This window comes from Panthera uncia, unplaced genomic scaffold, assembly GCF_023721935.1.
Source record: "Panthera uncia isolate 11264 unplaced genomic scaffold, Puncia_PCG_1.0 HiC_scaffold_684, whole genome shotgun sequence".
NCBI lineage: Eukaryota > Metazoa > Chordata > Mammalia > Carnivora > Felidae > Panthera > Panthera uncia.
Window position 1 is genome coordinate 1 of NW_026059852.1, and position 27,512 is coordinate 27,512.

Genomic DNA, 27,512 nt, shown 5'->3' on the forward strand with positions numbered 1-27,512 from the left:
AATGATCTGGCGTTTACTTTTTTTTAAGTTTATTTATTTATTTATTTTGAAAGAGAGAGAGAGAGAGCGAGCGAGAGCATGATCTGGGGAGGGGCAGAGAGAAGAGAGAGAATCCCAAGCAGGCTCTGTGCCACCAGCACAGAGTCCGACGTGGGGCTCGAACTCACAAACACGAGACCATGACCTGAACTGAAATCAAGACTCAGACATTTAACCAACCGAGCCACCCAGGTCCCCTTACATTATTTCCTATTCATCTACTCCAATAAATACAACCCTACTGCCCCATGCCTGACATATAGTCAGTGCTCAATAAATATTTTCTGGATAAATGAATGAATAAATGGAAAAAAGAACCGGGTCCAGCCAGATGAGTAGGGCCTGCCTATCAGAGCCCCCCACCCCCACCCCTGATGAGGTGGTACAGGTACAGACAGTGGGAGACAATCCTTCCAGGCCTCTGGCCCCCACGGGATGACACAAGGGTCTAGATGAGCCAGGGCCCGGAGGCCAGGATGGAAGTGTATCCCGGGAAAAGAGTAAGGAGCTGGGAACAGGCTGAATGCAAACCGGCAGCAGACAGGAAAGGAGCTGGCAGGCTGCGGTGCACAGGAGGGCCTGTCATCACCACAGGGACAGGCTTAAATAAACTCTCCAGCCATCCCGATCCAGAAAGGGGAGAGGGGAGGATCCACATGGAAGCTCTGGTCAGCCTGACAGGGAGACCCCACAGCGGGGCTAGCCCTGCAGGGTGTGAGCCCAGACCTGCTACCTTTGGCAGGGATCGGACTACATGCTTGCTTACTGCTGTTCTGGACACAGTACATCGAAGCTAGATTGAGACGCCCTCTCTAGTCCTCAGCAGCAACTATCTCTTGAAAGTTGTTCCTCCGTGAAAATTCTGCTGGAGCACAGAATGCGTTCGCTCAGGAAAGCATTCCAGACCAGCTGGGGGTCACACCTGTCACCAGCCCCCTGCATGTCTCTGTCCCCAGAGCCTGATAACTATTTGGCTACGGTGGGCCTCTGCCCGCTCCTCTAACCAGGGCCACCCTGCAGACCCTCGTGCCAGCATCTGCCTACGGCTTCTCACGGCTCCCCGCGCCCCAGGCAGTTCTGCCACACGCTGCCCGGCACCACCACTGCACAACTCTCAGTAAGTCAGGGGACTGAGGAGTTACCTGTATGACTTGGCTGTCTGACTTCTCCGGATCTTCTGCAGATTGAACAATCAGCTGACCAATTTCTTTGTGCAGTTTGCCCATTGTCATGGCCTCTGGTGAGATCAAGCAGAAGTGATGTAGATATTTAGAAGTTTACATAATAAAAACCAGGACGCCTATTTGAAAATGTAAACCATCATGCGGAGGAAATTTTCAAAACAACCAACAACCGCCCCCATTTCCATCTTCATCCTGAACGCAAATATGATATCACTCCAAGGGACGTGCTAGGAGGCACGGCATAATCATGATTTCTACTTTGTTCAAAATAAGAACATGCCAATACCAGGTTTCTCCTTCACAACTACCTGATAAGAATTTTTGTTTTTCTTCCTAGGCAAGACCTAATGAAAACTACTGACTACAAGTAAGTTGTGATTTTAAGCCAAGAGCCTAACCTCCCTTCGCAGGTCTTTACGGTTAAGAATTCAAGTGTAACCCGGGGGCCTGGGTGGCTCAGTTGGTTAAGAGTCCCACTTCGGCTCAGGTCATGATCTCACATTCGTGAGTTCGAGCCCCGCGTCGGGCTCTGCGCTGACCGCTCGGAGCCTGGAGCCTGTTTCGGATTCTGTGTCTCCCTCTCTCTCTGCCCCTTCCCCACTCATGCTCTGTCTCTCTCTCAAAAAGAAATAAACATTTGAAAAAAAAATTCAAGTGGAACCTTCTGGTGGGGATCCTATAGCAGCAGAGCGTCCTATCAGTTCTGCAGAAGCCAGCTGAACATTCCAGTGTGTGAAGACCCTCAGAATGTGCAAAGGAAACAACCTAAGTCACACGATTTACATACACTGCTCCTTTTCTGCAGCAAAAAAATGAACAGAAATTTCTGTTTGTCCCTCCAAGGGACAAACTCCATTTGAATGGTGTTGATTTGAGACGAGCTCATCTTATAGACTCGGAGCAACAGAAGGCGGCAGGACATGGCCACCCTTTCTGGTCCTAATGCTTCAGCAATATAAGTGGCCCTGGCCACAGCTAGTATCCTATCACTCTGGCTTTACAAAGGGCAATACTCACCTCCATTCCCTTTTGCTTACTGACACATCGTTCAAAAAGATTTTCCATACAGGATTCATGTTCAGTCCTTGTGCAATAATAAATTTCTATGCCCTTTTTCATTCTCTGTCCTTTAAGAGGTGGAGCCTACTTCCTCTCTCTTACGTGGGGACTGGACTTAATGGCTTCCTTCTAACAAATAGAATATGGAAGAACTGGTATATGACTTCTGAGACTAGGTCATAAAAGGCACTGTGGTCTTTCTGTCTCTTGGATCACTTACTCTTGGGGAAGCCAGCTGTCATGTCATGAGAAACTCAAGCTGCCCTACAGAGAGGCCAGGTGGTGAGGCCTCCTGCTAAAAGTTAGCTTAGAAGTTGAGACTTTGGATGACTGAAGCCTTGGGAATATCTTTGTTTTTTAATGTTTATTTTTGAGAGAGAGACAGAGCATGAGCAGGAGAGGGACAGAGAGAGAGAGGAAGATACAGAATCCGAAGCAGGCTCCAGGCTCTGAACTGTCAGCACAGAGCCCAACATGAGGCTCGAACCTACGAACCATGAGATTATGACCTGAGCCGAGGTCGGACCCTTAACCAACTGAGCCACCCAGGTGCCCCTGCCTTGGCAGTATCTTGATTGAAACCTCATGAGAGACCCTGAGTCGGAACCTCTCAGCTAAGTCAGTCCTAAAACTGTGAGATAATAAATATTTGCTGTTTTAAATTTTTTTTTTTTTAACGTTTATTTATTTTTGAGACAGAGAGACACAGCATGAACAGGGGAGGGGCAGAGAGAGAGGGAGACACAGAATCTGAAACAGGCTCCAGGCTCTGAGCAGTCAGCACAGAGCCCGACGCGGGGCTCGAACTCACGGACCACGAGATCATGACCTGAGCTGAAGTCAGACACTTAACCGACCGAGCCACCCAGGCACCCCAATATTTGCTGTTTTAAACTACTAGGTTTAAAAGTGATTTGTTATGCAGCAATAGGTAACTCATACAGCTTGTTTAAACAGAAAAGTTGAGAAACGAGATAGAGACACTATCCTATTGGGGCACCTGGGTGGCTCAGTCGGTTGTGTCCACTCTTGATCTCAGTTCAGGTCATATCTCAAAGGTTCATATGACGGAGCCCCACGTCCGGCTCTGTGCTGACTGCACGGAGACTGCTTGGGATTCTTTCTCCCTCTCTCTGCCCCTCCCCCACTCACGCTTACTCTCTCATAATAAATAAATAAACATTACAAAAAAAAGATACTATCTTATTAACATATACTGTACAGCATAAGCACCCAGAATGTACTACTGACATGGCTGGGCCTGTAAGAATAAATGCTCTGTTCCAGACACAGAAAATCTCTCCAGTTTCAGCACAGCGGGCAAAGCAGGCCCTTGAATACCAGTTTTAGAGCATCAGCCTACAGATACAACTGCTTCAGGGGCGCCTGGGTGGCTCGGTCAGTTGAGCGTCTGACTTCAGCTCAGGTCACGATCTCACGACTCGTGAGTTCGAGCCCCGCGTCAGGTTCTGTGCTGACGGCTCGGAGCCTGGAGCCTGCTTCATATTCTGGGTCTCCCTCTCTCTCTCTCTCTGCCCTCTCCTGCTCATGCTGTCTCTCTCTGTCTCTCAAAAATAAAAAAATAAATAAATAAACATTAAAAAAAAATACAACTGCTTCAGGTGGGCGGGAGGATGGGTGAAACTGATAAAGGAGATTATGCGCACACTTATCTTCATGAGCCCTGAGTAGCACGTGGAAGTGTTGAATCACTGTACTGAACCCCTGAAACATAATCCTCTACGTTAGCTACGCTGGAATTAAAATTTTAATAAATTGATTTTAAAAAGTATGACTGCTTGGCTTCCATTTTGTATCAACGACGGAAGAGAGAACTAACCTTTGGCAAGTGGGGCAACGGTAATCTCACGATCTGCCAGATTCACAAACACGTCGTAGAGGTCTGACCTGTTGCTCACCTCCAAGTCCACAAACCCAGCGATGTAACCTGCATGACACAGATGACCCACATTACCGGAATGGGAACAAATCCTGTTGTGAACGGGTCGAAAGAGAATGGACTCTAAAAGTTCACCAGCTGCTTTTCTTCACTGCTTTATTCAGGGGACATCAGCTGTACCCTCTGGCATTTCTTCAGACTACATTATTGACAGTTGCCTGAAGAAACCCTTCCAACTCAAAACGTCCCCCAAACTACATTGTGGTGTCAAAGAAGAAGGCATTTACTTTTCAGTTACTGCTATTCAGGTCAAGAATGACAGCCGAGGTACAGGTAGCAAGGATTCTCTTGACCAATGTTCCCCCTGTAGGTCTCTGTCTCTAAGCAACCACAGCCACACGCCTGGCTTTCTCAGGGACAGCGTGCTGGGGACGGCATCAACTTTCACCAGTTTCAGATCTGATACAATAAATGCTAAAGGAATCAGGACAACTCAAGAAGTAACAGAAGTTTGGAACTGATGTTAAGAAAACAGCTACCAGACTTTTCACATTTCACAGAGCGATACAATTAAAAACAAATAAAAAAAAATTGAGGACCAATTCACTATTGGGACCTCATCAAAATAAAAAGCTTCTGCACAGCGAAGGAAACAATCGGCAAATCTAAAAGGCAACCGACAGAACGGGAGAAGATATTTCAAAAGACATATCAGGTAACGGGTTAGTATCCATAATCTATAAAGAACTTATCAAACTCAGGGCGCCTCAGTGGCTCAGTCAGTTAAGCATCAGGCTCAGGTCATGATCTCATGGTTTGTGAGTTCAAGCCCTGTGTCGGGCTCTGTGCTGACAGCTCAGAGCCTGGAGCCTGCTTCAGATTCTGTGTTTCCCTCTCTCTCTGCCCCTCCCCCGCTCGCACTCTGTCTCTCACTCTCTCTCTCAAAAATAAACATTGAAGAACTTATCAAACTCAACACCCAAAAAAACAAATAATCCAGTGAAGAATTGGGCAAAAGACATGAAAAGACACTTCTCTAAAGAAGACATCCAGATTGCCAACTGACACATGAAAAAATGTTCAATGTTACTCATCATCAGGGAAAAACAAATCAAAACCACAATGAGATACCACCTTACACCTGTCAGAATGGCTAACATTAACAACTCAGGCAACAACAGATGTTGGCGAGGATGCCCAGAAAGAGGATCTCTTTTGCATTGTTGGTGGGAACGCAAGCTGGTGCAACCACTCTGGAAAACAGTATGGAGGTTCCTCAAAAAATTAAAAATAAAACTACCTTATGACCCAGCAACAGCATTACTAGGTATTTATCTAAGGGATACAGGTGTGCTGTTTCGAAGGGACACATGCACCCCCATGTTTATAGCAGCACTATCCACAATAGCCAAAGTATGGAAAGAGCCCAAATGTCCATCGATGGATGAATGGATAAAGAAGTGGTATATATATACACAATGGAGTATTACTTGGCAATCAAAAAGAATGAAACCTTGCCATTTGCAACTACATGGATAGAACTAGAGGGTATTATGCTAAGCAAAATTAGAGAAAGACAAATATCATATGACTTCACTCCTATGAGGACTTTAAGAGACAAAACAGATGAACATAAGGGAAGGCAAGCAAAAATAACATAAAAATAGGGAGGAGGACAAAACAGAAGAGACTCTTAAATATGGAGAACAGAGGGTTACTGGAGGGGTTGTGGGAGGGGGGATGGGCTAAATGGGTAAGAGGCATTAAGGAATCTACTCCTGAAATCATTGTTGCACTCTATGCTAACTAAATTGGATGTAAATTTTAAAAAATAAAAATAAAAAATAAAATAAAATGTGAAAAAAAATAAAATTTTTAAGGAAAAAAAATTGGTTGCATTTACCAAAGAAATAATGCATCATCAATATTCCCTTTGGGAAGGCCAGAAAAAAGTCCTCCCCCAAACCAGGTGAACGCCAAGCCTCTCCTCCTGCGAGACCCCCACTGTCTACCTGGGCACATCCGCAGGGCTTCCAGCTCCTCGGCACTGAGGTGCACATAGGAATGAAGTATGGTCCAGTCCTGTCGATGCCACACCAGGGCAGGCAGAGTCCTGGGGAACGAAGACAAGAACTCAAATGGTTGCTGGCCCGCACCCGCACCCTCCTCCCTCTTCCTCCCGAGGACAGAGCTGGCTGTCAGAGGCAGAGGGGAGAGTGAAGACTACACGTGCCCCGACCTCCAGGCTTCAAATTAAAGTAATGCAATGTCTTCAACTCTGCCTTTTTGGGTCAGATTAGCTACAAAAAGCTCAAGGTGAAGTTTCAAAACATCTCCGTGGTGGCAAGGAGTAACACTTCTGAAGTTTTCCTCCAAATGCCTCACTCCGCAAACTGCCACGGAGGGAGTCTGAGAGTAGAATCCAGAGTGGGGCCCTGCAAGCAACACATTTTTTTTGAAGTCTCTCATTTCTATCTTTAAAGTTCCAATCAAACTTGCAAACCACTTTGTGTTTGTTTTTATACAAAATAAGTTTCCTTGAAAAAACCAGTGAAACAGCTGCCGCAGAGAGAGGTGACGAATTGAACTGTGGTATGGTGAATCCGCTGTTGCCCTGCTATGTTTCCCAAGCTGTGGACATCCCCGTTTCAGAAGCATAGATGTAGAGGGAAAGGGTAACTGGGTGGCCATCGCAATGACAGCAGTCCTCGTTTCCAGAGCGCACACGATGAGCAAGGCACACGCCAAGTACTTCACACACGGCATCGCCAGTCCTGACAACAGGCTTACGAAGTGGGCATTATTACCTTCATTTTACAGATACAGAGACGGAGGCTTAGAAAGTTTAAGTATCCTGGATGTGGTCACAGAGCGGGTAAAGCGCCCTCCAGGATTTTAACCCAAGTTCTTCTGACTACCAAACCTTCTTTTTCCCGTTTTCTAACCAGTCAGCCTCCTGGAGCCTCAATTTTCTCATCCGTAAAAGAAGGCAAAGTTCCTTGCAAAGTTCGTGTCACGAGTAAATTTAATAATTGAGGTGATTTATACAACAGCTGGCATACAGTTAAGCACAAAAGCTAGGTCCTCTTGTTTTTAAAAAAGAATCTATGAACAAGTTAGATTTGGTAAAGAAAAAACTTTCAAAACATCTTTATTATAAAAATAAGAGAGGGGCACCTGGGTGGATCAGTCCGTTAAGCATCAGACTCCAGCTCAGGTCATGATCTCGTGGTCTGTGTGTTCAAGCCCCATGTTGGGTTCCGCGCTGACAGCCCGGAGCCTGCTTCAGATTCTGTATCTCCCTCTCTCTCTGCCCCTCCCCCCCCAACTTGTGTTCTGTCTCTCAAAAATAAATAAATGTTTTTTTTAAAAAAAGAGAAAATCTGTGGTAAAAGTGAAAAAAAAAGAAATAACTTACTTAAAACAGGGGTCAGGAAACTATGGCCATGGATCAGCTGTCTGTCTTTGCACATAAAGTTTTATTGGAACACAGCCATGCTCATTCATTTACATATGCACGACTGGCAGTTCGGTGGTTGGGACAGAGAACTTATGGCCTCCAAGCCTAAAATATTTATGGTCTGGCAAGGAAAAGTTCAAACTCCCTGCTCTAAAATATTCTTATTTCTAAATTTAAAGAAGAATCTGCCCAAATTCAGTGACCTTGAACTACTAAAGCTCACCTGAAACATTAGACCAAGATAGCATTTCACCCACAGCCTACCACATTCTATTTATACCAAATGTGTAACAGAACAGAGCACACAGGAACACAGACTGCCCCAAATCAGCTCCCAACAAAGCCTCTACTTTTTAATGACCAGAGACAATACCTGGTGAACTCCTGGACAGCTTCTATTTTGGGGTGATAGACGACAATTCTTTTCTTTAGCATCAGTGCTGTGTGTAAGATAACGGTTTCCATTCCAAACTGAGATACAATGTCTTAAAACACAAGAAATTATAATATTACTGCATTAAATAATATGTAAGAAAATAACATTTTTATTGGAAGGAATTCTTTCCAATAAATGCAGAGTTTATTTTCTGTATACAGAATTATTTTCAATACAGAGAATAAAAAAGCACCTTATGCACTGGATGAGCATATAAATCCAGACATCTGCTCCCTAGGATGGGTGCTATGACAGCTTAAACCTGACCCCCCTCCAAGGGACTCTGCACTGGATGCACAGATGAAGCCAGAGCCCAAAGAAAGTGGAATAAATGATATGAAGGGAACCAGTATCTTTCTGTGTCATGAAACACCCTTAGGTTTAAAAAAAAAAAAAAAAAAAGTTTACTCTGGAGCACCTGGGTGGCTCATTGGCTTAAGCAACTGACTCTTGATTTCAGCTCAGTTCATGATCTCACAGTTTGTGGGTTCAAACCCCACATAGGGCTCTACACTGACACTACAGAGCCTGCTTGGGATTCTATCTGCCCCAACCCCGCTGGCTCTCTCTCTCTCTCAAATAAATAAACATTCAAAAATAATAATAGATAAATAAATAAAAGTTCATGGACACCACCCCTCCACCAATACATACGTCATTATGTAAGTCCTTTTGAGACAGCTGAACAAACCTGTCAATAGGACGCTTAGAAACCATATAGAACAGCAGGTTCACGAGCTAAGACAGGCGCTGTAGGAGGACAAGAGTGAAGGCCAGCATTTCCCCTTTCCTCCCTTTTAAGGACCCTGAAATCTGTGGCTTAGCCCTGCACTGCTGTTTTGGATTTTCCAGTTGGGAGAGGAAGGCGGAGAGTTAGAAGAGGAACTCTGGGTCAGGGGCCTGAGCTCTCTACATGGAGGAAGTAACTGCTAAAATGTAAGGAAAGAAAAACGATGGAAGTCGGCAGACACTCAAGCTGTGAAATTCAGCTTACCCACAAAAGAACATTTCTGTATTATTAACAGTCAGAATCGTGTGGAAAGGGCCACCACAAAAATCTGCTTTCCTACGACAGAATTCTAATCAAATAAGGCAATGTAGAAGTTGAACTACCCTCCTGTATAGCAAATAAATATTACATAGATGAAAATATACAGAAAGATGGAATATTAGAGTACAATGAGGATTGCCCTTGGCTTGGGGATCTTGTTGTTGGGATGGAACCATCCGGGACGGGTTTTTGTTTTGTGGGCTGTGTGTGTGTCTGCGTGTGTTTACCTTTGATGGAGCCTGCAAGATAAGCCTTTCGGGCATCAAAATCTTTGCTAAGGAAAGAGCCATTTTCTTCACTCTGGCATATCCCCTTTGTGAGTACTGCAATATAACTCTCCATCATTTTAACTGGGCTCCCATGTTTCAGGTACATTCTGTAAGAAAAGACAAAAAACAACCATGCTTTTATATAGCATGAACCACACAGAGCAATGCGCCCAAGGCTGGGTATGGGTACTTCCTAAAAAATCTAAGTCAACCTGTTGATAACGCTTCTGAATGCCTGAAACTTTTTATGACATGACTACTTCTATAATTTAATTCGATAATGTATTGAAAAAAACAACCATTCAAGAGACCTCCAACAACTCCCTGAAGCTGGCTTTCTCCTTCCATCTCCATAGCCCACTCGAGCAGGAGAGTAAGCTAAGGACTTTCTAAGGACTCATTTTTCTTTTTTTCCCTAAGTTTTATTTTTTAAGTTTATTTATTTTGAGAGAGAGAGAGAGCATGTGCACACCCGCACAAGTCAGAGAGGGGCAGAAAGAAGGAGAGACAGAATCCCAAGCAGGCTCCACACCATCAGCACACAGCCTGATGTGGGGCCTGAACTCACGAACCCAGGAGATCATGACCTGAGCTGAGATGCTTAACCAACTGCACCACCCAGGCGCCCCTGAGGGCCCACTATTCTTAAAAAAAATATTGCATTTTTATCTGTCTTATATTCACAAATGGTGCTTCTAGCCATAAGGACTCTATTATTGCTGGGATTTCCTTTGACAAGAAAGGAGTTTTACACATTGTTCACAGAGAAAACAGTAATTATAGAACCTATATTTATTATCAGAGTTCCCAGAGGTAACTATATTTAGATAATTAAGAAATCAAACTCCTTTAAGTTTCTGGTGGTAAGTATACACTAGATATATTCATCATCAAGTTCCAGAAAACGCTGACAGGAAACTGCCTACATTTATAGCTCACATGTGAAATCAGTCTCTTCCCCTGAAATCTCTTCCTCTGAGTAACTAAATCTAAATTTTGCATGAGAAGCAGGACTGGGCCTACTTGAGCCTTTTAGTAGCTAAATGGATGAAAAAACTGGAAAGAAAATAAAATTATTGTTTAAAACAGATCATTTGAGGGATACCTGGGTAACTCAGTTAAGCGTCTGACTCTCAGTTTCGGTTCAGATCATGATCTCACGGTTCGGTAGTCTGAGCCCCTCGTTGGGCTCTGTGCTGACAGTGTGGAGCCTGCTTGGGATTCTCTCTCTCCATCTCTCTCTCTTCCCCTAACCCACACATGCTCTATCTCTCTCTCAAAAATAAACATTAAAAAAAAAAAAAGATTTAAAAAAATTTTTTAAAATAAAATAGATCACTCGAAACTGTATTTATTGTAGGTTAAGTGAAAAAAGCAAGTGTTGTAACTACTAGCCAGTCAGTGTTTTTAAATGACTTCAATGCACAATTGAGGGAAAGAGGTAGAGAACAATGAATATGGTAAGCTATCCTACATGTAAACTAGTCAAACCCATGAACTCATATACATGCTTCTATATGGAGAAAATATCTCCGGTATGATATAAAGAAAACAGCCCCAGGAGTGCCCCGGGGTGGGGGTCGGGAGGCAGATTTGAAGGCTAGGAATAGGGAGAGGAAGGGACCTAGGTTTCACTGTATACCCTTCTGTATTGTCTGTATTTTTTTCCTGTGTGCTTACATTACCACCACCAAACAAACAATATACCATTAAAACTGTAAAATAGACGGGCACCTGAGTGGCTCAGTCAGTTAAGTGTCCGACTCTTGATTTCTGCCTAAGCCATGATCTCACTGTTTGTGAATTGGAGCCCTGCATCAGGCCACATTGTCAGTGTGGAGCCTGCTTGGGATTCTCTCTCTCCCTCTCTCTGCCCCTCCCTTGCTCACGTGTGTACGCGTGCACGCACACACACACACACACACACACACACACTCTCTCTCTCTCTTTCTCAAAATAAATAAATAAACTTAAAAAAAAAACACCCTGTGAAATAGAAACGATATACAGTAATGGAGAAGAGAAACACAGGAAGGGTAGTAGGATAAGATCACTTTTTCCATAACAACCCTGGGCCATGAACTACTGACAGAAGCAAGGATCCCCCCAAATCATTCCATAGGAAAACCACAAAGTGCAACCCAGGGGAACTTACTCAGATGGGACAGCCGGAGGCTGTCACACCTGGCCTGGACAACTGGTTCCAAGTGAAACCCTGGTTCTCTACCATGGCCACTAGCTGGAGGCTCCAGAAGATGAAGGGGGTCATGGCAAATGACCTGGATCCCACACAGGGAACGAACCCCCTCGTGTGGGCTTCCGCTGCCACTGTGAGCAGCGTGCTATGGAAGGCACGCCTGCCTGTCCCCTCCCCAGAAACGGAAGGGAGCACCTCCATGGTAAGCAGCAGCATCGAAAAGTGTTGGTCTATGTACTTGTGCACACAGACAGGTGTTAGTGGGGAGAGGCAGTGTGTGTGTGTGGCAAGAGCATGTGGGTATGTACACATGCAAGGGTACGTGCAGTAAGGTGCAGGGGGCACAAGAGGTGGCTGCCAATAGCTCTCAGTCCTCCTTTCTCCTAAACTGTGACAGGAGAAGAGTCCGGAACCCAACAATGCCATGGCACTACAGAAGCTGAGGAACCTTCCAGCTTCCTCCCGGGCAGGAAGTGGAATCTAAAGCAATCTTAAATTTTGAGCCCAAGAATATTTCCCAGTGAATTCACTGGGAAACCTAACCCTGACTCAGCCAAATGAAATGGGAGTCCAACGTTTGTTCAAAAGCAGCTTTACAGTGTTTTTAGCTCATGGCTTGTAGACAGCGTCTCTTCTCACAATAATAATCTCCCTTTGTGTCAGTGCCATGGTAGCAGACAACTGTTTATATTCCACAATGAACCATATACCTGGGACTTATCTTAAGAGAGCAAAAAGGTTTTCTTATCATAGCTGGCTGCAAAACAGTAAAACTTCATTCTGTGAAAATACAATCTACCTGAAACCCTTAAGTAATTAGAAAGTAGTCTTCTGCTACATGTAGATATAGATATATAGATATAGATATAGTTATGGATATAGACATATAGATATAGATAGCCAGAGATAGATAGCATGTGTGTGTACACATAAAAATGGCAAAAAAGCAACCATTCATCAGGCTTATAGCGAGGAACACAAAAACAACTCCCTTTGCCCCCCACCCCATCTAAAACAACTTACTGAGCATAAGCCTGAGGGCTGATGTTGTAATACATAACCTCTAGAATTACAATTCTATCTAGTAACAACAATATTTAAAAAAAAAAAAAAATCTAAAACCCTGTCAAAGCCCTGATTGAGGAAAAAACTAATTTCCCCAAGATACAAGAAAGGTTTGATTAACTCCACTATATACACTCACCAAGGCAAGAAAGCAGACTGGTATATTTTACATACAATTTTTCAACAGCTGGGATGAAACTAAAGAAGTTTACCTGAATCACTATTAACCAATTAATTGGATTCTCAGCTTCCCAGCACTCCAGCTAAGAAGTATTTTCCTGCGTTTTTGCATAATTCAAAATGCTCATTAACTTTCCCCAAAATGACTCCCCCACACAGACCTTGACACATATAAACTAGCTTACCACTTCGCCAGCACTTAACTTATCCGTCCTGCTAAGGAAAGTTCTAGATTGGAAGTGAGCAGAAGTGTCAGGCCAAAAGTAGCAAGTGACTCAAATACCCAAGAACTACAATCGTTGTGTAAATTGCTTTTTGTCCTCCCTTCTACCATTTTCCCAAATAAGAGCAGTGTCATAAAAGCAGAAGAGAAAGTTCCTCTTACAAAAGTTTCCAGAGGGCCAGTAAAGATTAAGTTGGGGAAGCAGAGGGCTGAAATTTGCTTCCTCCGTGTAGAAATCTGCTATGTAACTACCGAGCAAGATCTTCATTTTTGTAGGATAGCATTTAATACAGTTTTCATACAGACCTACACAATATCCTAGTGAAGGCGGCATATTTCTCTGGATTAAAATCTTTGGCGGTCAGAACAATAGAAAAATGAGTCACCTGTCCAAAAGAAACAAAAAGTATACTTTTTAAAGACACTTTCACAGATTTAAATTTTATTACTACATTCTAGCAAACCTCTTGTACAAGACATAACAGCATTAAAAAGAAAAGATCAAAATGTAACCAAGTTCTCACTTCCTTGTTTATACTTCTATGTTTACATACACACATATAAAAGATATGTACTTATATATACCTATATATTTCATTTCTTAGATAAGAATGTAGTACTTTTAGAGTTAACATCTTTTCAAAAACACAAATATATTTCAAATATCAAAAATGTGAGTTTTCATTTAAAGTACTCTCACCTCATCAAAGCAGAATTAGAAATGTCATATCAGATCTACCAATTTATCAACTCTTAATTAATGAAAGAGGATACAAAACAACAAAAATACACACAGTAAGATCACACAGTTCCTGAAATAGTCAATGCTCTACAGAATGCCATATAATCTCTGTAGAAAGCACACTGTAACAATAAGCTTCATTTGTCTATACTCCTCTATTATTATAAATATAAATTTCTTCTAATCATATACCTATTATTCCCATTAATGAGATAAAATTCAGGACTTTATAAAAGGCAAAGCATTTAAGAAATACATTTTTAGAAATCATATTCTTTTTTTTTTTTAATTAAAAAAAAATTTTTTTTTAATGTTTATTTATTTTTGAGACAGAGAGAGACAGAGCATGAACGGGGGAGGGGCAGAGAGAGAGGGAGACACACAATCGGAAGCAGGCTCCAGGCTCTGAGCCATCAGCCCAGAGCCCGACGCGGGGCTCGAACTCACGGACCGCGAGATCGTGACCTGAGCTGAAGTCGGATGCTTAACTGACTGAGCCACCCAGGCACCCCAGAACTCATATTCTTAAGTATAAGAACTACCTCTAAATCTTGTCATTTTTCAAATCTGAAAAGCAGATTTGAAATCGATGTTGCTGCTATTGACATTATGGAACAAAACACAGATAAACCTATTCGACACATCAAGACTTTTCAGCAAGAACTTAATGAACATAAACGAAAGATTTTATAACACATTGAAAACTATCTTTTTGCAAATTTACATTTTCTAATTATGAATCTGTTTTGTTTTAAACCTCTAACAGTTTTAAACTGTTGCCTTCTTGTTATTTTAAAAGTAACTCCTTAAATTTAAATTGGTATCTTGGACATGTTTCATGATTATTGGCTATAAAAGTAGCCCTAGATGGTAAAAGAAGTCCCCACACAGGCACACACCAGGAGCTTCGTCACTTTCCAATATTTCTTTATTTGAAAAAAAACAAAACAAAAAACCCTGCTGGTTACTTGGAATTAGAAAAGCCCACAGTGACCACATACTGGTTTTCAACATGTCACATTGATACTATTCATATCAAATGACACACACACAAAAGCCTACTTAATACATGTTTCCTTAATTCTCCTTTCTATTCCTAACATATCCTTACCATCCATAAGCAAATGAAAAAAAGTTTTCTTAATTATATCAAGGATAATTTTATCTTTAAAAATTTTGGGGGGGTAAGGGGCATTAAGGAATCTATTCCTGAAATCATTGCTTCACTATATGCTAACTAATTTTGATGCAAATTTTAAAAAATAAAAAATAAAGTTAAAAAAAAATTTTTTTTAATGTTTATTTATTTTTGAGCGGGGAGGGAAGGGAGACACAGAAGGAGAGACGGAGACACAGAATCTGAAGCCGGCTCCAGGCTCTGAGCTGTCAGCACAGAGCCCGACACAAGACCCGAAGCCACTGAGTTGTGAGATCATGACCTGAGCCAAAGTCGGATACTCAACCAACTGAGCCACCCAGGCATCCCAAGGATAATTTTATCTTTTAAAACGGTTTTTAGGGCGCCTGGGTGGCTCAGTCGGTTAAGCTTCTGGCTCTTGACTTCGGATCAGATCATGATCTTGTGGTTTGTGGGTTCCATCCCCATGTCAGGCTCTGCACTAACAGTGCAGAGCCTGCTTGGGATTCTCTCTCTCTCCTTCTCTCTACCCCTCCCATGCTCTGTCTCTCTCTCTCAAAACAAATAAACTTAAAACAAACAAACAAACAAACAAACTTAGGGGCGCCTGGGTGGCTCAGCTGGTTAAGTGTCCGACTCTTGATCTTGGCTCAGGTCATGATCTCATGGTTTGAGTTTGAGCCTCGTGCTGGGCTCAGCGCTGACAGTGTGGAGCCTGCTTGAGGTTCTCTCTCTGCCCCTCCCCTGCTCAATCTCTCTCAAAATAAATAAACTTAAGGGAAAAAAAAACCTTAAAATGGTTTTTAATTATGGACAAATGCTTCTTTCCACTTTTATTTATTTATTTTTTTTTTAATTTTTTTTTTCAACGTTTTTTATTTATTTTTGGGACAGAGAGAGACAGAGCATGAACGGGGGAGGGGCAGAGAGAGAGGGAGACACACAGAATTGGAAACAGGCTCCAGGCTCCGAGCCATCAGCCCAGAGCCTGACGCGGGGCTTGAACTCACAGACCGCAAGATCGTGACCTGGCTGAAGTCGGACGCTTAACCGACTGCGCCACCCAGGCGCCCCTGCTTCTTTCCACTTTTAATCGGTCACGACTTTGCACGTCCACATTACTACTCCATCAGAGTATAACCCAGAAAGGACTTCACTACACCAGCCATAGGGTCAGTCAATAGAATGTATATCAACCAATATTCATAGAATGAATAAGAGTGAAATTTGAAAGGGGACATTCCCAGTGAAAAGCATATCTGGTATTTTTCAAAAGCGTATTGTGAGCAATAATGTCTAAAGCTAAGAGTCACTGGAAGAATGTTACGTCACTTTAAATATTTTTGGTTGTTAGACCTTCAGGCAGTCATACCTTTATCAAAACTGAAGAATCTGGAACTTCAACTGTTGTGATATAAAACCATGTTCTTCTGTACTGACCAAAGACGAAGGGATGGAGAAGTTTGTTCTCATCTGTAAGGCAGCATTTTCTCAGCAGTAAACTCCTTAAAGTAGCTGTCGTGGAAGGATAACACCACACCCACAGAACTTCTCCATTTGTGTCCTTTTCTACGGTGGAAAGATGGTCACTGTGAGAATGTCAAACAGCAGCAAGGAAGTGAATTGATTGGTTACTCAGAAGCACTTAGCGGAATCAGTTTTCACATCCCATTTTACAAAGCATCCCGGAGCATGTGTGACCCCAAATTCCCATCCACCTCCGTTGGTCAAACCATGCAGCTCTCCTGATCTTGAGTTTTAGGCCACCTGAGTAAAAACCTTTTACAACAAATCATGAATGAAAACTTAAGGGGCACCTGCGTGGCTCAGTCAGTTAAGCATCCGACGTTGGCTCAGGTCGTGGTCTCATGGTTCGTGAGTTCAAGCCCTGCGTCGGGCTCTGTGCTGACAGCTCGGAGCCTGGAGCCTGCTTCAGATTCTGTGTCTCCCTCTCTCTCTGCCCCTCCCCTGCTCGTGCTCTGTCTCTCTCTCTCTCTCAAAAATAAATAAACATTAAAAAATTTTAAGGAAAAGAAAATCTGAGCCTTAAATTTGGCAGAGTTCTTTCCTATCTCCTCCCACACAAATTCATAAACTCAGCATTACGTTTTGTTTTAATTTTAATTAAAATTAAATTTTAATTTTTAATTTTTTTTAAGTTTATTTATTTTGAGAGAGCAAAGAGAAGACAGAGAGCAGGGGAGGGGCAGAGAGAGAAGGAGAGAGAGGGTTTCAAGCAGGCTCCACGTTGTCAGTGGAGAGCCCAATGTGGGGCTCAATCTCACAAACCTTGAGATTATGACCTGAGTTGGTCACTTAACCAACTGAGCCCCCCAGGTGTCCCCTCAGCCTTACATTTTTATCAGTTAGAAGGATCTTTAATAAATACACAGGAAGTGTTTGTCAAGAACAAAACTGGAGATGAAGAAAATGGTGAAATCTCTTTTAAATCATGTTATATACTGATTGTATAAATTCTATATTTAACATTGTAATAGTAATAATAATAATGTAATAATAATAGTAATAATAATAATGGTTATCCTGTCACATAATGTAGTTTCCTCATCACAGTAAACACCTCAATAACCTAGCCTAAGCTTCAGAAAAACAGTTACTGTGCATATAGCAGTATGGATGCAGATTTTTGTTATGGAAAATATCAAGTTCATAAAAAAATGAATTCCCGTCTCCATCATTCAGCTCCAGCAATTATCAACACCTGGTCCCTCCTTGTTTCTAATGTTCCCCCTCCCCCATTATTTGGAAGCAAATTCCTTTTAAATCCGTTTCCATACGAAAAATAAAAATCTGAATTGAAAATATGATTGTAAGTCATCTTCGTCTTTGCCGTTACCAGATAAAGTCAGAATTTAACCTAACCTTATTCACAAGTACCTTCAAGCAGGACTAAGATGCTTGAAGTACTTAGGTTTTGTTTTGAAGCAGTTCTAAAACCACATTAGAAATAATACAGGGGAAATAAAAAAGAAACACAGGAAGCCATTCCCAGATAAATGCACTCCTTTGAAACACTGAGAAATAATCAGCACAGTTAGCCGGTTTTGCTGAACGCAAGCAACGTTCTTCCACACTAGAGGAATAGAATGTTATCTCAATGGAGTATTACTTCAAAGGTCAACGGCACGCAGGGAACCTACAGACGTTCATTCAAGCAACCCGCGGCCGCCAATGGGATGAATGGTTCCTTGAAACACCCAACCCTGAGACGCTGCACACGGCTCAGGCACACCCAAAGATCCCAACGTACTTCCTCAACCACTAATTCCTCAAATTTAACCGGGATCCCGCCGTACATGATTGTATGTATGTAGACACGCCGGCTACGTGCCTGAGCTCTATCACATGATACAGGATTCCGCCACTGGTGTGAGTTGGGGCTCTGCGGCTAGACCGCAAGGGTCCCAACCCTGGCTCCGCCGCTTCCTAGCACGCGTCCGTGCGCAAAGGACACCCTGGGCCTCCATCTGCTTCTCCGAAATGTGGTCACCAAACATTACCCACATCCCCTGGAGCCGTGGTAGAAGTTTAATGGGAGATAATCCGTGCATAATGCTCAGCACTCGGGGCTGGCACAGTTGGTCACGGTGACTCGAACTGCTCAATCACATAATCGGGGCCAGCCGGGCGCCGGGCAGGCAGTCACGCGTGCCTCCCGCACCCTCCGAGGTCTGCCCTGCCCCCCCCCCCCCCCCCCCCCCCGCACCGCCCACTACCCGCTCTCGGCCCAGCCCCTGCCCCGCCTGCGCAGCGGCCCCTCGCAGCCGCCGGAGCTCCGTCACCCTCGACGTCCGGGCTTCTGTGCATCATGGGGCGTCCGGCAGGAGGCCCGGGGTCCCTCCGCCCTGCTGCCCCGCCCGGACGGGTCCCACGCGAGGCTACAGGCGGACCCGCCCAGGGCGGCTGGCCGGGTCCCCGCGCCCCGCAGCGCCCCCCGCCCCGGCCCAACAGAGAAGGGGCCGCGACCTCCTCACCGCAGGCGGCGCCGGGGACCGCGGGAGCAGAGGCCACCCCGGGCCCAGGCGGAGGCCGAAGTGGGGCGCGGGACTGCGGGGCAGGGCGCCTTCGTCCTCACCGATCAGCCCGACTCCGAGCATCAGCTGAGTGTCCGCCGCCTCCGCAGCAGCCATTTTCCGCCGCCGCCGCCGCAGCGCGCCGCTCCCAACAATCCGCTCGCAGGCCCCGCCCCTCCTCCAGGGCACGCCCACCATCCGGTCCCACCCTCAATCAAGGCCCCGCCTCTCCCTCTGGCCCCACTTGGGTCCCGCTCGCCCTGACTTCCTGCCCCCCCACCCACCTTCAGCCCTCAGCTCTTTTTTTTTTTTTTAATTTTTTTGTTGTTGTTATTTATTTTTGAGAGAGAGAGAGAGAGACAGAGCACAGGCAGGGGAGGGGCAGGGACAGAGGGAGACACAGAATCTGAAGCAGGCTTCAGGCTCTGAGCTGTCAGCGCAGAGCCCAACGCGGGGCTTGAACTCACAAACCATGAGATCATGACCTGAACCCAAGTCAGACACTCAACCGCCTGAGCCACCCAGGAGCCCCAGCCCTCAGCTCTTCAAGCTCGGAAAACTCCTCAGCCTGGGCATCTTTCCTCAATTCCTCTAATCCGATCTTCATAAGCCCTCTATTCAACCCACTCCAATCTTCCCTCCCCTCCAATCTTTTCTCATTCTACCTCTGCCCTCCAGGCCGGCTAAAAAGAGGAGTCATGAGTATGGAGGAACGGTCTCCCTCCATCCACCCACCCACCCAACCATCCATCCATCCATCCACTCATTCATTCATTCATCCATCCATCCATCTATTCATCTATCCATCCCAAAAACAAAAACAAACAAAACCAAAACGAAACAAAACAAAAAGCCCGGAAGATTTGAAAAAGCTTTGGGAATATAGTGTTGAACAAGATAGAGCATTCTAGTGGAGGGAGACAGACAATTGCTGAGTAAAATAATACAAAACAGCCTAGAGTGATAAGCCCATTGCAATAACATAGTGGAGTGTGTTAGAAAGTGGAGGGGATGTACTGCTTTAAAATAGGTGTCAAGGAAGGCTCCTCAAGGAAGAGATATTTAGACAGAGATAGGCATGTTGAGAAGGAGCCAGGCAGTTTGTGTAGCTCCAGGATCCCTCATGGATCTTCTGTGCCTCCAACCCCAAACCTCACAAAACTAATTAGGGAGGGTCTTTGGTATCTACAGGAATATCATACCATCTCCAACTCACTTGACGTACATTTTAAACTATTTAATATAAAATATTATATATATATACACCAATTGTTACATATATATACATAAATGCTAATTTAAGGAAAAGAGGTGGTTATCCCCCAGTTTAAGAAATAAAGCATTACATGGGGTGCCTGGGTAGCTCAGTCAGTTAAGCCCCTGACTCCTGATTTTGGCTCAGGTCATGATCCTGTTGCATCCACACGACTCCTGAAACAGAATGTTACGGGCACCAGTGACCGATTGGGACCAACACTCTTGATAAGAGTGTGGCCCCAAACAGCCGGGGTACAGAGTTTTTAAAGCCGATCACATCATTTTATCATTATCTGGGAACAGAACAAAGAAATAGTTCCCAGATGAGTTAGAAACAGTTGCCAGATGAGTCAGAAACAGTTATCGAATGAGGTGATTATTTTAGACTTTCTGCTGCTAAGTTGCAACCAGTGGATCTCCTTGACCTTGTCTCTGATGCTCTTTTTTTGAGCTTTTGTTTCCTTCATTGGTAAAGCCTGATTCACAAGAGTATGAAGTATGATTTACAAGAGTAAAAGCAAGGCTGTTATCTTTTGACCTTTAGTGTCAGAACAAAGTTATATTTCAAGCTAAGTGTTAGCCCTACACTACAATCTAACCCTTACAATCCTAGCATTGTGGGATTGAACCCCACATGGGACTTCTTGCTGAGTGTGGAGCCTGCTTGAGATTCTCTCCCCAACTTAAATACTCTTTCTCTTTAAAAAAAAAAAAAAAAAAAAAAAAGCATTACAAATATAGTTGAAGCACTTCCCTTTTCTTCTCCAACCTCCTTCCCCTCCCTTTCCCACAGAGGTGACCACTGCTCTAAGTTTGGTCATTGTCATATTCCCATTATGTTATTAAGTTTTGGTTTATTTGTATGTTTCACTCAACAAAATATTGTACTCTTTCTTTTAAAACTTTACACCAGTGCAACAATAGCTAACATTTACTGAATAGCAGACATTGTTCTAAGAATTTTACTTGTTTTTTTTTCCTTAAATCCTCAGAATATCCTTTTGTATAAGTCCTATTATGATCCCCAATTCATAGGTGAGAAAACTGAAAAGTGGCACAATTTGCCTAGGATCACATACATGATTGCAAGTGGTGATGCCAGGACACAGACCCAAGCAATAAGACTCCAGCCACACAAGAAATCACTGTGCTACAATGCCCTTCCATTCTGTTGCATACTATTTGTATTCACTTGTAAGTTGCTTTTTTTGCTCAACTTTGTTTTTTTTAAAGGTTTATCCAAGTTAATACTTATAATTCTGGTTCAGTAATTTTAACTGAGTGATACTTTTGAGTATGAAAATATGATTAGTTCCACCAGCTATTAATGACAATAAATGTGTTTCCTGCTGTTTACTCTGTAATCACAGTGCTGCTATATTTTCAACAAGTCTCCCTGTTCTACTTTCTCCTTACCTTGGGAAATTCTACATCTTCAAGGTTCAAATACCATTTCTGCCCTCAACCCAGGCAAAACTAAGTTATCCCTCTTCTAAGGTCTAATAGCATTTGGCCATAGAACTAGAATTGGGAATATATATGGCTCTTCTTTAAATTTTAAAAAAATGTTTATTTTTGAAGGAGAGACGGAGCATGAGAAGGGGAGGGGCAGAGAGGGAGACAGAGAATCTATAGCAGGCTTCAGGCTCTGAGCTGTCAGCACAGAGCCCAACGCAGGTCTTGATCGAACTCATGAGCTGTGAGATCATGACCTGAGCCAAAGTTGGACACTTAACTGAGCCACCCAGGCACCCCATATATGGCTCTTCTGTTTCTCTCATTAGACTGAACTTCTGGAGGGCAGCACCCTGAATTATGCCCCTTGGATTGATTCCCTATGCTTACTATTGTAGTAAATAGTTGCTAATGTTTCTAGATCTCACAGAAAATACAAAGGTGTTAGGGGCTGAGGAGTGGGATGCAGATTTGGAATCAGTGTGGAAGCCAAGTAGACACTTGCACTCATGTTTCATTGGCTTTTACAATCTCCTGCAAGGTTCTACAGATAAAGTGTTCACAAGGAAAATAGATCCTCTTGTAGATTCCCTTTAACGTGAACAATGCACCAATCTCCATCAATCTGCACCTTAAATACCTGCTTTTGGTGAAGGTCACTGTCATCCAATTAACTAGGATAATTAATTATATAAAATCCTAACATATTTCAGCTACTGTGATGGGCTGGAATAACTCCATGGTTATATGGTATAGGGCTAACCTCACCACCTCAGGATGTGATCGTCTGTGCAGATAGGGCCTTTAAAGAGGTAATTTAATTAAAATAAGGTTGTAAGGGTGTGTCCTAATCCAATCTAACCTATGTCCTTATAAGAGGAGGAAATCTGGACAAAACAAAGAGATATCAGAGATGTGGCTGCCCAGAGGAAAGGCATCTGCAAGCCAAGGAGAGAGGCCTTAGAAGAAATTAAACCTGCCAACACCTTGATCTCGGACTTTTTATATCTTGAACTGTGGGAAAATGAATCTCTACTGCTTAAGCCCCCTAGTCTGTGGTATTTTGTTGTGGCAGCCATAGGAAATGAATATAGCTACTCTTCAGCCATGTGTGTTAAGTTTGAGAGAGAGAGTGAGAGAGAGCAAGAGAGCACACGTGGGGGAGGAGCAGAGATGGAGAATCCCAAGCACCGGGAGTGTGGAGCCTGATGTGGGGCTCAGTGCGGGGCTCAAACCCACAAACCTTGAAATCATGACCTAAGCTGAAGTTGGGATGCTTGACAGAGCCACCCAGGCGCCCCACTCTTGGGCCATTTGTATTGGGTGTATTTGAAGCACCCTACTGGAGATTATATTTCTGTGGGGGTTCTCCCCCTCTTCTCTGATAAAAGAGAAGCTTGGAAAGATTGCCTTTGAATCACTAAGGGTAAACCCCTCTTCTCTCTGCAGTAAAGGTGTGGGCCCCTCAAGTTCACTAGCCATCTTCCTTGGGTGGGCAATTGCTCCTTTATCTGGGGTTAGGACATACTGTCACGTCCTTTTGTGGTTGAAGTTTCAGATGTGCCAGGCACCTGGGGAAATTCCCATAGCTTGGAGGAGAGAAAGCAACAAAGGATCTTCGTTCATGGAGTGATGGACCAGGGAAAAAGCCCTAACCTGCTGCTCCTGAGGGACTGGAGTCAGAGTTCATCAGTGAATCAGGGAAAGCATTCCTCCTCTCCCCAAAAGCAGCACTAGGATCTGTGCACTGAGGAACATCCCAGGTCCTGGATGGTAGCCAGATGCTGCAGGCTCAGTCTTCAAGAGCAATCTTTGAGGCCAGAAGAGCCACAGCCAGAAGCAGAGTGCCCAGAACTACCTCACAGTCTCCCTGGATTTGTTTGCTGGCCCAAGAGTAAGCCCCTGGGATCTGGGACAATTGGAAAGAGACGCTGAAGAAATACCAAAGTCTCTGGTAATAAGGCAGTTTTTAATAAGAAAGATAAAAGCAATACAAGCATAATTGCCTGTTGAGTTTGTGACAATTTATGCTGACTTTACTAGGAAATACCTTGTTTTGTTCAATATGGGTTTTATGCATTTAAAGAAGATGTGTTAATGAACTGAAGACTTTCTGAAAGGCAGTCTGGCAGTATCTAACAAAATGCTGAAGTGCATACCCAGCGATTTACTTTTCAAAAATACACATACCAAAATATGCATGTTTAATGATGTTCATCTGGTGCTGCTAGTAATCACAAAAATATGAAAATTACCTAAATATTTACTCATGAAGAAACTAAAAAAAAATAAAATAAAGGCGTATTCCACCATCATAGAGTGCTATGGAGCTATTAAGGTGAGGTAGACATATTTGTACAAACTCACTATAATCACATCTGTGTGTAAAACTCCAAGCTGGTCTGTATATACATAGGATTGGAAGGACGCACACCCGGATACTGACAGTCATTACTTCAGAGGAACGGTGTGGGGATAGGGTATGAAGGAAGGTATGAATTGTATAATAAAAATACAAATATAAATATTTGGAAATGTATGATATGAATATATACATTTACAAATATGTATAGATGCATATATTTAATACATAAAGACATTAAATGCACTAATACAAGGTCCGTAACTGTAAAGATGTCATAGGACAATATAGAAAAATAATAGTGGTTTTCTTTAGGTGGGTAAGACTTTAGCTATTTTTCCTCCTCCTTTTACTTTCATTTCACAATTTAAAAGATAAAGAAGTATTTGTTGCTTGCAGTAGTTCAAATTAAGAAGTCTCTGAAATTGGGATGTATCCTACAATTATAATTGAAAATGTTTTCAAATGTATGGTAGATAAAATGATGTGCTTAATCACTGATGGCATTTCTAGATTTGATGAAAGATAGTACACAGAAAAAATGAGAAAATATGTTAAATCCACAGGCCCCAGATCTCTTGTCTTTCCCACCTCACCAAGGTCATTTGCTGAGTCTTACAGGGACACATTTAGCTCCAAATACATAATATAATTTTCTGTGGTATTTGGGCTTGGGGAATCATTTTCCATTACATTGGCAGGGGTATAGCATTAGGAAAACTCCACTTCCCTTGCACAGAGTGCAAACATTTGCAAAGCACATTGTGAAATGGGCCAAAGGCTGGGGAGATGGGTGCACAGATAACCTCAGCAGAACTCGTGCCTGTGACCACCTTACAATCAGGTGGGAAAACAGAGAAGGTGTGGGGGAGGGCCTGACCAGATCTATTGCTTCTGGGATTTCAGACCTAGAGATCCAAACTTGAGGAAAGGGAAAAAGGAGACAATCTCAGAAGAGCATGAAAGCACCTTACGTGTATTGCCTCTCCTTGTTCTTGGTTGGCTTGTTCATGCTGTGTCTCCTGCAGTCCCTGATGCCTGCTAGACACTCTATTTTCTCAGTGAATTAGTTAGGGAGCAGCCCCTTGTGGCGGGGAGAAGGATAATGAGGCTGTGGCCAGGCTTAGGACACAGGGCAGGGGTGGGGAAAGAACGCATGCCTGCCTCCCTTCCATTTCACTGCTGGGTGCTGTCAGACCTGCCAGACAGGTTCACAGAGTTGAGGGAAAATGAGTAGAGGGCACGGAGAAGGGGAGGTATTTCTAACCTTAAGCAATAAGATGCTGCCTGTCATAGATGGAAGGGGGTTGGAGGGTGTGTTAACAGACAAGCCTGAGTTCAGATGTCAGCTCTGCCATCTTGGCTGCCAAATCTCTCATTTTGCTACTTTCTGTGTACTTGCTTCCTCAGTGATCAAATGGAACTAATCATACTTTCTTCTGTGCCTGTCCCAAAGTTTGAATCAAGAAAAATCTTTATGTTAATATTATAGATCACTCCCAGACCCAATGATTTCTTAGGGGGCCCCCGCAGGATTCAGCACACAGCTGTGCTCATGGCTAGGATTCATCAGCAAGGGGAAAAGGCACATGGGGGTGATTTCCGAAGGAAAGTAGGCCAGTAGGCCCGTAGGCCCAAGCTTCTAACCTCTCCTAGTGGAGTCACACAGGACACGTTTCATTCCTCCAGCAACAAGTTGTAACAACACAAGTGAAATATTATTGAAGAGGGAAGCTCGTTAGAGACAGGCAGGTTTTTATTGGGGGACAGTCAGGTGGCACCTTCTGCCGAGCAAGTACCCAAATTCCAGTCTCTCAGAAGGAAACAGGTATTCAGCATGAACCCCACTGTTTGTGCAAGGAGTCTAGATAGTCATTCTTATCAATTCCAGGAATGGTGGGAGCACTCCCGAAATCCAAGTTCACAGATACCAGCCACGGGCCTACCTTATCAGTAGGCTTTTCTAAGGATAGCTGGCTGAGGCCTGCTATGTCTTATTTGCACAGCCTGCTTGCTCTTTGCTCCCTGGGAAAAGAGTTAAGATGTTATTGGCACTAATATGGATTTGGAAATGCCCCAACTCCCTGGGCATGTAGGTAAGGCACCCCAACATCTTCTATAGATGTTCCAATTCCCAGATCCCTGTGAGCCAAATGTGGCTTTTCGTTTCATCGTTTTTCCTTACTTGTATTTAATAAGAGGTTAGGCATATGTCGGGATGTCAGCTCTTTTCAGGGATTCCAGGCTTGCTTGGGGCCCAAGAAGTCACCTCTGAAAGGGGCTTTAGTCAAATGCCTTGACACTCTTTGCTGATGGTTAACTGGCTTCCAGATTATGTGAGGCTTTCAGAACATTCCCAAGGGAAAGTCATCCTTCTTATGTTCTCCATCCATAGTTTTAGGGTGCTGATATTGGAACCTGAGTAGATCTCAGGCCCCAAAAAGCCTAGCTTTCAAACTGTGTTGTATTAAAAGAAACAGATCAGCATGAAAATGTAATTGAGATAAATTCTGATCTGTATTTGCATTTTTCTTTTTTTTAAATTTTTTAAAAATGTTTATTTATTTTTGAGACAGAGACAGAATGCGAGTGGGTTAGGGCAGAGTGAGAGGGAGGCACAGAATCCAAAGCAGGCTCTAGGCTCTGACCTGTCAGCACAGAGCTCGACGCGGGGCTCGAACTCACCAGCCGTAAGATCATGATCTGAGCCGAAGTCGGACGCTCAACCGACTGAGCCACCCAGGTGCCCCTGTATTTGCATTTTTCAAAGAATATTAAAGATGATATAATTTATTACCTACAGTGATATGTCTTAAAATCCCTTTCCCCTATTTTATAAATAGATATTTTATTTTTCTTTTATCATTTTTAATTTTTTTTTTTTTTTGGTGCCAAAGTCTGGGATAAATATTTTATTTTAGAATAGTCTTAGATTTACAGAAAAGTTACAAAGATAGTATCTAAAGTCACCTACCATACACCCCAACCATTTTCCTCTTTTGTTAACATCTTACATCAATAAGACACGTTTGTCACAACTAATGAACCAATACTGACACATTAGTAACTAAAGTCCATATTTTTTTTCCTTAGCTTTTTACTTATTTTCTGGGTTCTGTTCCAGGATCCTATTTAGGATGACACTATATTTAGTCAACATGTTTCCTTAGGCTCCTTTCGGCTGTGACAGTTTCTCAGACCTCCCTTGCTTTTGATGACCCTGGCAGTTTTGAAGTATGCTGGCCAGGACTTCCATGGACCGCCCTTCAATTTGTTTTTGTCTGATGTTTTGCTCATGATTAGACTGGTTCATGCGTTGTGGGGAGGAAGACCACAGAAGTGCTCCTGTCATCACATCATATCAAGGGTACATGGAGGTATTAACCTTCATCACCTGGCTGAGGCAGTGTTTGCCAGGTTTCTCTCCTGTAAAGTTACTCTCCTTCCTCCTTTCTACGCTT

The 27,512-nt window shown here is 43.4% G+C and overlaps 1 protein-coding gene across 1 annotated transcript; it reads right to left on the reverse strand.

Annotated features, from left to right (window-relative positions):
• Positions 1–9: 9 nt before the first annotated feature.
• On the reverse strand, positions 10–19,132 carry LOC125918345 (DENN domain-containing protein 10-like). Its single transcript, XM_049624345.1, has 8 exons — positions 19,040–19,132; positions 16,316–16,512; positions 13,370–13,449; positions 9,357–9,505; positions 8,016–8,127; positions 6,195–6,295; positions 4,123–4,230; positions 10–1,276 (listed from the first exon to the last, which is right to left on the reverse strand). The coding sequence occupies exons 1-8, from the start codon at positions 19,092–19,094 to the stop codon at positions 1,080–1,082; spliced, it is 999 nt and encodes a 332-aa protein (XP_049480302.1). The 5' UTR covers positions 19,095–19,132; the 3' UTR covers positions 10–1,079.
• Positions 19,133–27,512: the final 8,380 nt, after the last annotated feature.

Excerpts from the sequence above, each read along its gene's own strand:
- LOC125918345 (XM_049624345.1), bottom strand. The coding sequence starts at position 19,094 with ATGGCTGCTGCGGAGGCGGCGGACACTCAGCTGATGCTCGGAGTCGGG. Across the intron at positions 8,128-9,356 it reads TCTTGCAGGCTCCATCAAAG|ACATTGTATCTCAGTTTGGA; the intron begins GTAAACACACGC and ends TTGTGTTTTAAG. Across the intron at positions 6,296-8,015 it reads GCTGTCCAGGAGTTCACCAG|GACTCTGCCTGCCCTGGTGT; the intron begins GTATTGTCTCTG and ends TTCGTTCCCCAG.